Source organism: Corvus hawaiiensis, chromosome 22 (assembly GCF_020740725.1).
Source record: "Corvus hawaiiensis isolate bCorHaw1 chromosome 22, bCorHaw1.pri.cur, whole genome shotgun sequence".
Lineage (NCBI taxonomy): Eukaryota > Metazoa > Chordata > Aves > Passeriformes > Corvidae > Corvus > Corvus hawaiiensis.
In genome coordinates this window covers 2,470,198-2,482,012 of record NC_063234.1, presented here as the reverse complement: position 1 = coordinate 2,482,012, position 11,815 = coordinate 2,470,198, and the positions used below count along the sequence as shown (strand labels likewise).

The 11,815-nt window shown below is 42.2% G+C and overlaps 1 protein-coding gene across 4 annotated transcripts; it reads left to right on the top strand.

Moving 5' to 3' along the window:
* Positions 1-29: 29 nt before the first annotated feature.
* On the top strand, positions 30-10,449 carry SLC35E2B (solute carrier family 35 member E2B). 4 transcript variants are annotated; one of them, XM_048326299.1, is made up of 9 exons: positions 30-193; positions 2,927-3,445; positions 4,260-4,395; positions 5,334-5,461; positions 5,773-5,893; positions 6,226-6,279; positions 6,750-6,822; positions 7,381-7,526; positions 8,594-10,449. In XM_048326299.1, the coding sequence occupies exons 2-9, from the start codon at positions 3,121-3,123 to the stop codon at positions 8,835-8,837; spliced, it is 1,227 nt and encodes a 408-aa protein (XP_048182256.1). In that variant the 5' UTR covers positions 30-193; positions 2,927-3,120; the 3' UTR covers positions 8,838-10,449. The 4 variants fall into 4 exon arrangements, with proteins under 4 accessions (XP_048182256.1, XP_048182257.1, XP_048182259.1 ...); XM_048326300.1 differs by having other exon boundaries at positions 30-204; XM_048326302.1 differs by lacking the exon at positions 30-193 and adding an exon at positions 377-547.
* Positions 10,450-11,815: the final 1,366 nt, after the last annotated feature.

The following is an 11,815-nucleotide window of genomic DNA, read 5'->3' as shown; positions in this document are numbered from 1 at the left end:
CGGGGCCGGCCGGCGCGTCACTTCCCCGGCACGGGCGGGAAGCCCTCCCTGGGATCCTCCCGGGCGGCGGGGCCGCCGCGCTCCCGCCCCTCCGCCCCGGGGGTCCCCTCGGCGCTGGGCATCCCGCCCGGCTCGATGGAGGGGCTGTCCGCAGCGAAGCGCCCGGCGGGGCTCTGCGCGGTTCTACCCGGCTGTGCGTGCCCTGTAACTCCCTTTTGCTCTGCTTGATTTCCTCGTGGTTTTGGTAAAATGGCCTCCCCGCTACCGCGGGAACAAAGGGGCGAGCCCGGCGCTCGGCTCCGCGCTGCCCGTCCAGCCGCCGGGGCCCGGCGGGGCGCTGCGTGGCCGGACCCTCCTCCCCGCCCGGCGCGGGGCTCTGGGCACGGCAGAGGATGGGCGGGCGCAGCCCGGTGTTACCGGAGCCGGTGTCATCGCAGCCCGGTGTTACCGGAGCCGGCGTTACCGGAGCCCGGCGTTACCGGAGCCCGGCGTTACCGGAGCCGTGTGAGCGCCGGGGCTGCGGCAGCAGCGAGCGGAGAGCGCCCAGGTGCCGGCCGGGATGCGCTGAGGGCTCCGGGGACGGAGGGAAGGAAGGAGGGGAGGGATGGGAGCGGCGGGCGCTGCCGCAGAGAAGGATCCCGAGGCGGGCCTGGGTAGGGGGATGGCGGTGCTGAAAAGCCCCTGGGCCCCAAGGCTGGGTCGGAAGGGCCGCGGTGCTCCCGCGGAGGGCTCCGAACCCCGCTCCGGCGGGAGGGATGCACCGGGAGCAGCGGGCACCGGGACACGGGCGGGAATGGGAATGGCCTGCGGGGAGCCGGTTCGGAATGCGGAGGGAAGGCTCTGGCAGTGGGTGAGCAGAAACACATCTGGAGTGCCACAAAGTCCTAAGCTCTTTCAGCGTCTTCTCTGTATGGGATCTGTTAATAACTCTGCTGTTGTATTTGTGGTGTTTGTAACATCTTGGATGCTGTCGTTGCCATTAGTGAAGCAGTGTTAATATCCGCAGCTTGCTCAGGCTGCTGAGTTTTGCGCATCTGCTGCCTTGGGAGCAACATTTGGGTGACCTTTTGTGTAACAGATGAAGGGTCATGGACGCAAACCTTTGTTTTTTCACTGTCAGATCAGCCTTAGCTTCCCAAACCCTTGCAACATACTTGAGCTTTAGTTTCTTTTTGTGTAAAGCCGACTCGGTAAAGTTCTTTTTGGATATTTTTTCCGCCTTAATACATCGTTACTGGTAGTGTAGCTAAGGGTTGGGAGAAGATACGAGGAGTGTAAGAGGCACTGCACACTGCTGGTTCTTCTGAGCTGGAAGATTGAGTCTTTGTGTGTAATCCAAGAGAAACAACTGCCAACCACTGCCACGTTTTCATCTGTTGGTAAACATCAGCGGCTGGTTGGCCTTGAGGGAGGAAGACTGAATTAGTTCCAGATGGAGAACTCTTTCAGCCCATTTAGACTTTCCAGTTGATTTAAGCCAGCAGGTCAGTAATTTAGGGGAGTAGTTTTGTTCTTATTTGCTGTTCTGCTTCCTGCCATGTGTGGAATCAGAGATATCAAATCTGATATCGCAGCGCTGCTGAGGGTGGGGCTTTGGTTGTGCTTAATTGGTCTTGGTTTTAATTAAGTTGCATAAACAGAAAAGATATTTAGAAAGCTGTGTTAATTAACTATTTTGAACGTAGAGGGGTATTTTTTTAATGTCCTGGAAAAGGAGGAGGAGTCAAGAATCCATTTTTCTTAACAAATTCTCTTGGAGAATGCATATCTTTTGTCAAAGTGTTGTGTTAATCTGGATCACCACAAGTTCGTGGTTTGATGTGATGGTGTCAGAGGGTCCCATACCTCAGTGTACTGCTGGCATGAATTCCTGGAAAAATGGGAAGTGATAAGGAGATGGGGATGGAAATATTCAGCATATGGCTGTAATAACTAGAGAATGTGAGGAATGGAAAATTTCACTGTGAAGTAGCTGCTGTGTAGGATCCTGAGACTGACACGAGATATTTTAACTCCTTAGTACCTTGTTGTGATTTATTTGAGATGCCACATTGGATATTTAAAAAGCATTAAAAATAAAACCTTAAGAAAGGAAACTGTGAACTGTTCACAGAATCACGGCAGGTGCAGTAGCTCTTGTTACAACTCTTGTATTTCTCCTGCCATTGATTATGAGAGGAGTAAAGATCACAGGGTGGTTTTGTTGTTGTCTCTACTCTGCTGCTGTAACTTCCCACATTTTGTGTAATTTGTAAAAGAAAAAAGCTCTAGTTGCAAATCATTTAATGCCTTTTGCTGCCAAGTCTGTTTAAAAGGCTTTAAGAATTAGTTGCAAGTGCTAATATTGAATTGCAAGGTAGGGCAAAATGAGGAAGGTTGCATTATTCACATGGAAATAAATAAATAACCCCACTGGAAAGCTCTTGGACACCTGGATACATTTACCAGGGCAACTGTGTTTGTGATTACTGGGAGTTACAGCCCTTGATTATTGATTACTGTCTTTGACTCGGATTGGTAACAGGTTAATTAGTACAAAGGGCAGAGATTCCTGCTTGGATTTGCTGCGTTGGGAAGATTTTTCTGGGGAGTGGTTAAAGACAGAGATCAAAGACACTGTAGAATCTGGAAGAGGAGTTAGTTACAATTGGAAAGGCTGTGTTGAGGTGCTTCAGAGGAAAAAGGACATAAAAACACAAAGTCTGGTGTGTCTGTATGTGCTATTCCAGAATAAAAAAAAACTCCCTAAGATAAGTTCTTGTTGCTTAATCTTGGCATCAGGACATTAGGGGGTCAAAATCCAGTCTAAAAGATTACAGAAGTCTCTTTATCTTTCATAAAGTACAGGTGAAATGTGCTACCTTTGCTGCATTAGGGATGTAAAATGTCATATGTTTCTTTCTTCTTTCTCTTTTTTCCCTCTTAGGCAGAAAACATGGAACAGCCCACATGAGGAAGCATGTGGAGTTTGTATTCATGCAAGATGTTTTTTGGAGGATCAAGCCCAGTTTTCCAGGCCCCTGGGAGATGAAACATTAATCACATGACATTTTTGTTTCAACAAAAGCTGTGTCAGTGTTGCTTTGTGTGAAGGACAAATATTCATTTCTTCACCTCACCATGTCGGCTGTGACAAGTGCCCCAACACCGGAGGCCCCGAGTCCAACCCCGCTGAAGGAGAAGCCAAAGGGAAAATCCCTGTTCCAGCTGGGCTCACTCTTTGCTAACAGGAGTGAGAAGTTTGTGATTGCTCGTAGTGACAGCTTGCCAGAGGAGAATGTCCTGAAAATCACAATCACAGAGACCACGGTCATTGAGTCCGACCTGGGCATCTGGAATTCCCACGCTCTCATCTACCTCACTTTGTGGTTTTTCTTCAGCTTTTGCACTCTGTTCCTTAACAAATACATTCTGTCCTTGCTGGAGGGAGAGCCCAGCATGCTAGGTACCCTGCCTTTCCTTTCCACCTGAATTCCAGGGAGAGATTTATTTATTTTACTGGAACAGGCTCCCCAGGGAATGGGAGCCCCAAAAGCTGCCAGAACTCCAGCAGCATTTGGATAATGCTGTCAGGCACAGGGTGGGATTGTTGGGGGTCTGTGCAGGGATAAGAGTTGGATTGGATGATCCCTGTGGGTCCCTTCCAGCTCAGGATATTCCATGATCCTATGATTTGGCAATACCAGACCATCCCATATAAAGCTGAGGGAGAGACTGCTTCAACTGAAGGGAAAAATGCCTGGTTGGAAGATGTGGGGAGGGATCTTGGGGCTGGGAATTTGGGACTTTGGCCTTTAAAGTGGTTTCTGACACTCTTCTTTCCTCCACTCGCTGAAAGATGAAATTTTGCTTGCAGAGGAGCTTCAAGGGCGGGGGGGGGAAGTCATTTTTTTGTTTTCTGTGTTGGAGGGTTTAAAAAACTGTCAAATTTTGAGTAAGTTGTTGATGCTCTCCAGAGCTGTGCAGTGCAAGAGTTGCCTTTGGTGATCTCCATTATCCAATGGCCACTTTAGTTATTTGTTCTTTTTTAAGGGGCAAACAAAGGGCAGTTTATCTGTGAACCAGGTTTATAAACATTTAGTTTATTGAGCTGCCTTGCTTAAATGTAGAAGTAAAGGGCTTTTGTGAGAATATATAAAATCCAGGCAGTGATCTCTTAATTGCATAGAAGTTTGTCTAAGAAATGTTCTCACATTGTTTGATTTGTTGTATTCCAGCATCTGATCTGGCTTTGTTTCCCCTCTCTGATCCTCTTTTAGGTGCTGTTCAAATGCTTTCAACCACCTTCATTGGCTGCATCAAAATGTTTGTCCCGTGCTGTCTGTACCAGCACAAAACCCGCATCTCCTACCCCCCTAACTTCATCATGATAATGCTCTTTGTTGGATTAATGAGGTAAATGGGGAAAGATTTCCTGCACTGTCTTTGCTAATATTTGTGGTTTTCTAAACAAAAGCTGTATTTTCCTGGCTCTCTGCCTTTTCATTCTTGATGAGGTATTTGAAGTATTCACCTTTCTCCTCCAAGAAATATCCCAGGACGATCTTATTTTTATTTCCTGTTGCTCCTTTTCCCAGATGTCAATAATTTTTTGGCTGCCTTGCCTTCCCATCACATTTACCTCTTTTCAGAGCACACTTCCCTTTCCATTTCCTTTCTTCCTGCTCTCTTTTGAGGCTGATTTTTGTTTAGTGTGTTAGTATTTACCAGCCTTTTGCCTCAAAAGTGATCCAGGCTATTAACATTTATCTTTTGCAAAGTCAGTGTTTGCTGGGTGCTGGGATTGTATCAGTTTGTGGTTGAGGAGGGAATAAAAATGGTTTTGTTTCCTCTACCTTGCATAACTGATAAAGAATAATCAAATAAGCCATGAATTAAATTAATGTCATGGTTTAAACTGTGGGAATTATGTAGCATATCTAATTTACACTAAAGATAGATAACTGCAGATAAAGTTTCCTCAGTGAATTACTGTTTCTCAGAAGATTTTCACTTTTCACTGAGCGTGTTGAAAACTTTGGCATAAAAAATGGTCACTTGAACCTTGGAGTGTGTTAAAAAGTAAACTTTGTTTTCTGGAAGTCCACTCTACAGCCAAAGATATTGCACAATTGCCCAAGGGTGCCTTTATTTGCTTTAAATAAATAAATGCTTAAGCCAAAGCTGAAAGGAATAGATCTGACCTTGCAGGTGCAGGAGAAATTACAGTGCAATTCTTTTTGTGCCGGGTGTCTACGAGTAGCTCTTAAAGCATTATTTTAATTTCTTCTGGTGCACTAATTAATTCCTTCATTTCTTAAAAATTAATTTCTTCTAATGTTCTTCTGCTTCAGATTTGCAACAGTGGTCCTGGGCCTGGTCAGCTTGAAGAATGTGGCAGTTTCATTTGCAGAAACTGTGAAAAGCTCTGCTCCTATTTTCACTGTCATCATGTCTCGGATGATATTGGGGGAATACACTGGTGAGTCCTGAAATGAGATTTAATTACTCTCTTTTATTTATTAGCCATGGTCAAAGAAAGTCCATCAAAATATAATGAATGCAGCTGGAAGGATCAGTCTGAACTTAATGAGTATGTAGAATTAAAAAGGGTTTGGTGTAAGGGCATTGTTGTTATTTTTCTGTCAAGAAATATTCTTGTGGCTTGAAATAACTGAAGTTCAGCGTGGTCCTTCTTCTTTGCTGTTCAGAATTTAAAATTCTCTCAAAAACCAATGTGGGATACATTAAAAATGCAGCAATTAAACTGAGAGTGACCCTTTTCTTTTGCAGGGTTGCTGGTGAATCTCTCCCTGATCCCTGTGATGGGAGGGCTGGCTCTGTGCACAGCCACTGAAATCAGCTTCAACATCCTGGGCTTCTCAGCAGCTCTCTCCACCAACATCATGGACTGGTGAGGCACAGGGAGAGCTCTGGCTGTGGAAAAAAGCAATTTCTTTCATTGGTAGCTGAAAGAAAATTTTTAATGTAGTTAATTCTGTACAGTGCATTGAAATGGTGGTATTGAAAATGCATTTTTAACAAATTATTCATTTTCTCTCTCATATCTAAGAGCATTATTGAAATTAAATCATAAAACTTCATTAGGCCAAACGTCTTTCTATACTTGTAGAAAATATTTACCCACCTGAGGGAAACAGGATTGATTGATTGATTGATTGATTTGTCCTAATTAAAATACAGCTAAATGATAATTTTGAAAACTTTTTAAAATTTTTTTTCTAGTTTGCAAAACGTCTTTTCCAAAAAACTGCTCAGTGGAGATAAATACAGATTTTCGTAAGTATTCAAAATATTTCAGGTTTGGTTATAGTGGGGCTGCATAAGAAAACAAAATATTTATCATTATATTACACCAGAAGGTGTAAATCTGATCACCTTTATCATTTTATCAGGGAAAGAAAACTCCCCTGAGCTCCCACTGCAAGTTTCATAATCTGCTACAACTCTCGGCAAATCCCCCCAAAATAATAATTTCACAGAAATCAGTCCTTATTCTGCAATCAGGAACCATCCTTAGCATTGTTGGGGGGGCAGAAAGCAACTTTTTATCGATGAAAGTGAAACCAAGAGTAAAGTCTTGTGCTAAAAAACACCTTCACAATATATTTGCATTTTGCCATGAGATAAAAAGCTGCTTTTGGTCTTTTGTGCCTTTTAGCTTCAGTCCCTGAGAGCAAACCTCTATCTTTGCTTTGAAAAAGGAAGCTTTAAATCATTTTAATTTTTTTTTTTTCTCTCCTTTGTAGAGCCCCAGAGCTTCAGTTCTACACAAGTGCTGCTGCTGTGGTTATGCTTATTCCAGCTTGGATATTTTTCATGGTAATTTGAAATCATTATCATTAGTTTAGGGGTTTTTTTTAATTGTAAGCAGAATGTGCAGCAAAGGTTAATCTTAAATTTTACCTTTCATCCTTCCCATTTTTTAAAATCAGCCTCAAATACAACTCATCTTACATTTGCAAGAGATTGGGGGAGTAAAAAAGAGAAAACTGTAAAAGAAATCATTTAATATAGACATGAGTTAATCCAAAAAGCCTGAGTTTATCTCAAGATTTTTGAGTTCAAATCACAGTTTTATCTCAGTGCATTTGAAGTTTGAGGTAAAGACTTGCAAACAAAATCTGGAATATTTGGTGACTTTTTGTTGATATTCATGTGGTGTACAGAAATATTAATTCTCTGAAAGCAAATTTTTTTGGAGAAAAAACGTCAGGATCTAAATGCCTTTAAATATTTTAGGTTTTGTTGGGCTAAAATTTAAATGTAAAACTACATCTGCTTCTAACAGTTGGGTGGAAAATTACTTTTAGATTTTTCTCATGAACTAAACCCTTAAATTCCTTTTTTTCTTTTTTTTTTTTTTTTTTTGCCATTTAGGATGTGCCTGTGATTGGGAAAAGTGGGAGGAGCTTCAGCTACAACCAGGATATTGTCTTTCTCCTCCTGATAGATGGAGTCCTGTTCCACCTGCAGAGTGTCACAGCCTATGCCTTGATGGGGAAAATTTCTCCTGTGACTTTCAGGTAAAATTGTCAGGAACACTGTTTTTTGTCAGGAAACACTATTTTACATTTTTTTTCGGTCAGGAACACTATTTTATATTTTTTTGTCAGCAACAATATTTTACATTTTTTTGGTCAGGAACACTATATTTTTTTTTTTGTAAGGAACACTATTTTTTTTTTTGGTCAGGAACAATATTTTCTATCTTTTTGTCAGGAACATTATTTTATATTCCTTTTCAGGAACACTATTTTATATTCCTTTTCAGGAACACTATTTTATATTTTTTTGTCAGGAGCACCATTTTATAACTTTTTGGTCAAGAACACTATTTTGTATTTTTTTGTCAAGAACACTATTTTATATTCTTCTTTTCCTGCTCAGTATTTCTGCTTGGGAACCAGGCAGTAAAGGTAGTATGCAAAGAGATGAAAGAGGTAAATCACAGGATGGTTTGGGTTGGAAGTGGAATCTGTGTTGGTGTTGAAAAGCAAAGAAAACAAGGGACTGTGCAAAGAGATGAATGAGGGAAATCACAGGATGGTTGGGGTTGGAAATGAAATCTGAGGTGATGCTTAGAAAAAAAAGGAAAACTGCAAAGAGAAGAATGAGGGAAATCAGGATGGTTGGGGTTGGAAGGGGAGTCTGAGGTGGAAAACTAAAGGTGTTGTGCAAAGAGATGAATGAGGGAAATCACAGGATGGTTGGGGTTGGAAGGGGAATCTGAGGTGGTGTTTAGAAAAAAAGGAAAACTAAAGGTATTTGCAAAGAGATGAATGAGGGAAATCACAGGATGGTTAGGGTTGGAAATGAAATCTGAGGTGATGCTTAGAAAAAAAGGAAAACTAAAGGTGTTGTGCAAAGAGAAGAATGAGGGAAATCAGGATGGTTGGGGTTGGAAGGGGAATGTGAGGTGGAAAACTAAAGGTATTTGCAAAGAGATGAATGAGGGAAATCAGGATTGGGGAAGGGGAATCTGAGGTGGTGTTTAGGAGCAAGGCAGACATTAAAGCCTGGCTGTGGGACATGGCAGAGCTGCTGCCCCTGCTGTTCCTGCTGCCCCTGATGCCCCTGCTGTTGTTTGCAGCGTTGCCAGCACTGTCAAACACGCCCTGTCCATCTGGCTCAGCATCATCGTGTTTGGGAACAAGATCACCAGCCTGTCAGCTGTTGGCACTGTCCTGGTCACCGTGGGGGTCCTGCTCTACAACAAAGCCAAGCAGCACCAGCAGGAGACCCTGCACAGCCTGGCCATGGCCCCACAGCCCCCGCCAGGGCCCACCGAGGACACCGAGCCGCTGATCCCCAAGGATTTGGAACCCTATGATTAATGTGGTTTATCCTTCCAACCGAGTGTGGCTCCAAGGAAATCTGGATGTGTTGTTCCTTTGAGTTCCTCGCAGGTTGAGCCCAGGACTTGAAGCAGGAAGGACCTGGGAAGGATCCAGGAAAGCTTTGGGAAAGAGGACCTGGAATGTGGTAAACGTGGGCTTTGTTGTCTTTCCTTGACTGCAAATCGTGTACGAGCCTGTGTTGGTGAAAGAACTTCAGTGTCTTGTGGGAAAACAATTCCTGTCTCCCTCCCCATCCAAAAAATGTGAAAACGTGGCTCCACCGCTGTATTCTGCTGGCAGAGGGATGGAATTGGTGCATCATGGAAATTCCTGGTTGTTGCTCTCCATTTCCTGCATCTTCCATCATTCCTGTGTGGTGTAGAGCTGGAAGAGGTCCAAGGAGGGGATTGTCCCACTCTGCTCGAGCCCTGAGGGCCTTTTGGGCCCCAAAACCTGCCAGAGCTCCAGGAGTATTTGGCCAACACAAGATGGGATTTTGGAACATCTGTGCAGGGCAGGAGTTGGACTGGATGATCCTCGTGGGTCCCCTCCCACTCAGGATATTCCATAATCCTAAAAGAGAGACCCCCCCTTCTCTCCCAGAAAACAACTTTATAGGTTTGGCTGAAGCAAACTATGGGAAATGAGCAGTGGTGAGCACCCACTGCTGACTGCAAATCTAAGATTTGTAGGGGTTTTCCTCCTAAAATTTAACGTGGAAATATCGCATTCCGATCGTGTATGTGACAAAACTGAGATGCAAATATTCACACACACATACCCTGTGTAAATGGAGTGCTGAGTTAAAAATACTTGTAGTTGCTTAGAGGTAAAAAAACACTGAAAATTGTGGTGACAAAGGAAGCAGGATCTCTGTATTTCTGTAAAGAAACCGTTTTGTTGTTTTAATTTCATTTTATTACGCATTTCTGGTAGGAGGAAATAAATTTGTGGTGGTTTTTTATATTACTTCTAAGAGTGCAACAAAAGGCTGCCTTTTAGAAACTCAGGGTTATGAGTCTGACCTGTGTGTAAAATATCTGTCTAATTTCTGATTGTGTGAAGAATCTCAGAGGTATCTGTGACAGATGGAAGGGAGGAATATTAACCATAAACTGAGGCAAATCTTTATTTCTGCAGCTCTTAAGTTTCCTTTTTTTAAAGGAAATTTGGTTTTGTGGTAGATCAAAGATTAAAAGTTCACTTTCCTCTTCAAAATTCTGAAGAACAGCCATTAGTTTTGGCAAAAAAAATTTTAAAAGCGCACATGTAGCTACAAAAAACATTCAAATGGACTTTTTGGGAACAAAGCTAAGTTAAAATGAGTGGATTTTAATAATTGCCACTCTTCTGGAAGGTTGTAGCATGGATATAGAGTGGTCTTTATGGTAAAAATAATGGCTAACAGGAAGTTACCAGTAGAATTCCTGTAAAATTTAGGCTCATGGTTACATTTCCACACCTGAGTGGCTGCCTGGGGCAGATTCCCCAAAGATCTGAGGGAGGGAAATGCCAATTTTTTTCATCCTTGTGTATGTGATCTGTCTGTGGTATTTTGTTTCTTTTGTACTCCTGTCACTTTTATAAAAGCTGTGGACTATGGCGTGGAGCTCTGTGGGTTTTTTTTTTTTTTTGGTTTGTTTTCTGCCAAATACACTGAGATTTTTGAAAGTACAACTACCAAAAAAAAAGAAAAAAAAAGAAAACAAAGTCTGGTTTGTGTCATATTTCTGCTTTAGGTGACCAACAGAAATCCCAGCTCTGCTCCCAAGTAAATCCCACCATCAGCTGCTTGAGGTTCATTTTAAAAACCCACTGGGTTTTGGCCTTTCTGTGACCAAAACACTGCCCTGGGAGGATTTGGGAATGGGATTTTAACACCAGGGGCAGCCCCTGCTCTGTGGCAGCACAACCATCCTCTTCTGCCGGGCTTTGTTCCAGTGTTGATCTCGTGTATTTTTCTTTGCCCTCTCTTTGGCCTTTGCTTTCCTTAAATTAAACAAAGCAACCTCTTGACTGTCCACTCATAAAACCTTTTTTATTCTCCACTCAGGCCGGTCCATCATCTCTGCTGCTGTGCAAACAAGGAGCTTTTGGCTCCTCGTTAAGAATTCACGAGGGTGTCACACCCCAGCTCTGCCTGTCGGGTGACAGCAGCAGTGCTGCCCACAAAATCGATTTCTGGGCAATATTTTAGAGTTTCTGCCACTGCATTTCCCCCAGGTACCCGTGAGGAGGATGAGCTCTGTGAGCTGGAGCCTTGCAGATTATTTATTTGACGTTTTTCAGTACACTCAGAGCATGTGTTCCCTAAGTGTGAATTCCTGGTGAGCGGAGGTGCAGGTACCACAGCACTCTAAATTGTCATTATTGACATTATTGACTTCTAAATTGTCATTATTTCCCATTAGATGGCCCATTATACGACATAATTATGTCATTATTATATGACATTATTATGTCATTATTATATGACATTATTATATCGTTGTATGGCATTATGTCATTATTATATGACATTATTATGTCATTATTATATGACATTATTATATCGTTCTATGACATTGTTATGTCATTATTATATGACATTATTATGTCATTATTATGACATTATTATATTGTTGTATGACATTATTATGTCATTATATGTCATTATGTCATTATTATATCGTTGTATGACATTTTTATGTCATTATACGACATTATTATATCGTATGACATGTCATTATTATATGACATTATTATATCGTTCTATGACATTATTGTATCATTAATATTTGACATTATTATGTCATTATTATATGACATTATTATATCGTCGTATGACATTCTTATGTCATTATTATACGACATTATTATATCGTCGTATGACATTTTTATGTCATTATTATACGACATTATTATATCGTCGTATTTCCAATGGGGGATGGATAATTAGGGATCAAGGCATGCTGATCTTTGCTGTTCTGTGCCGT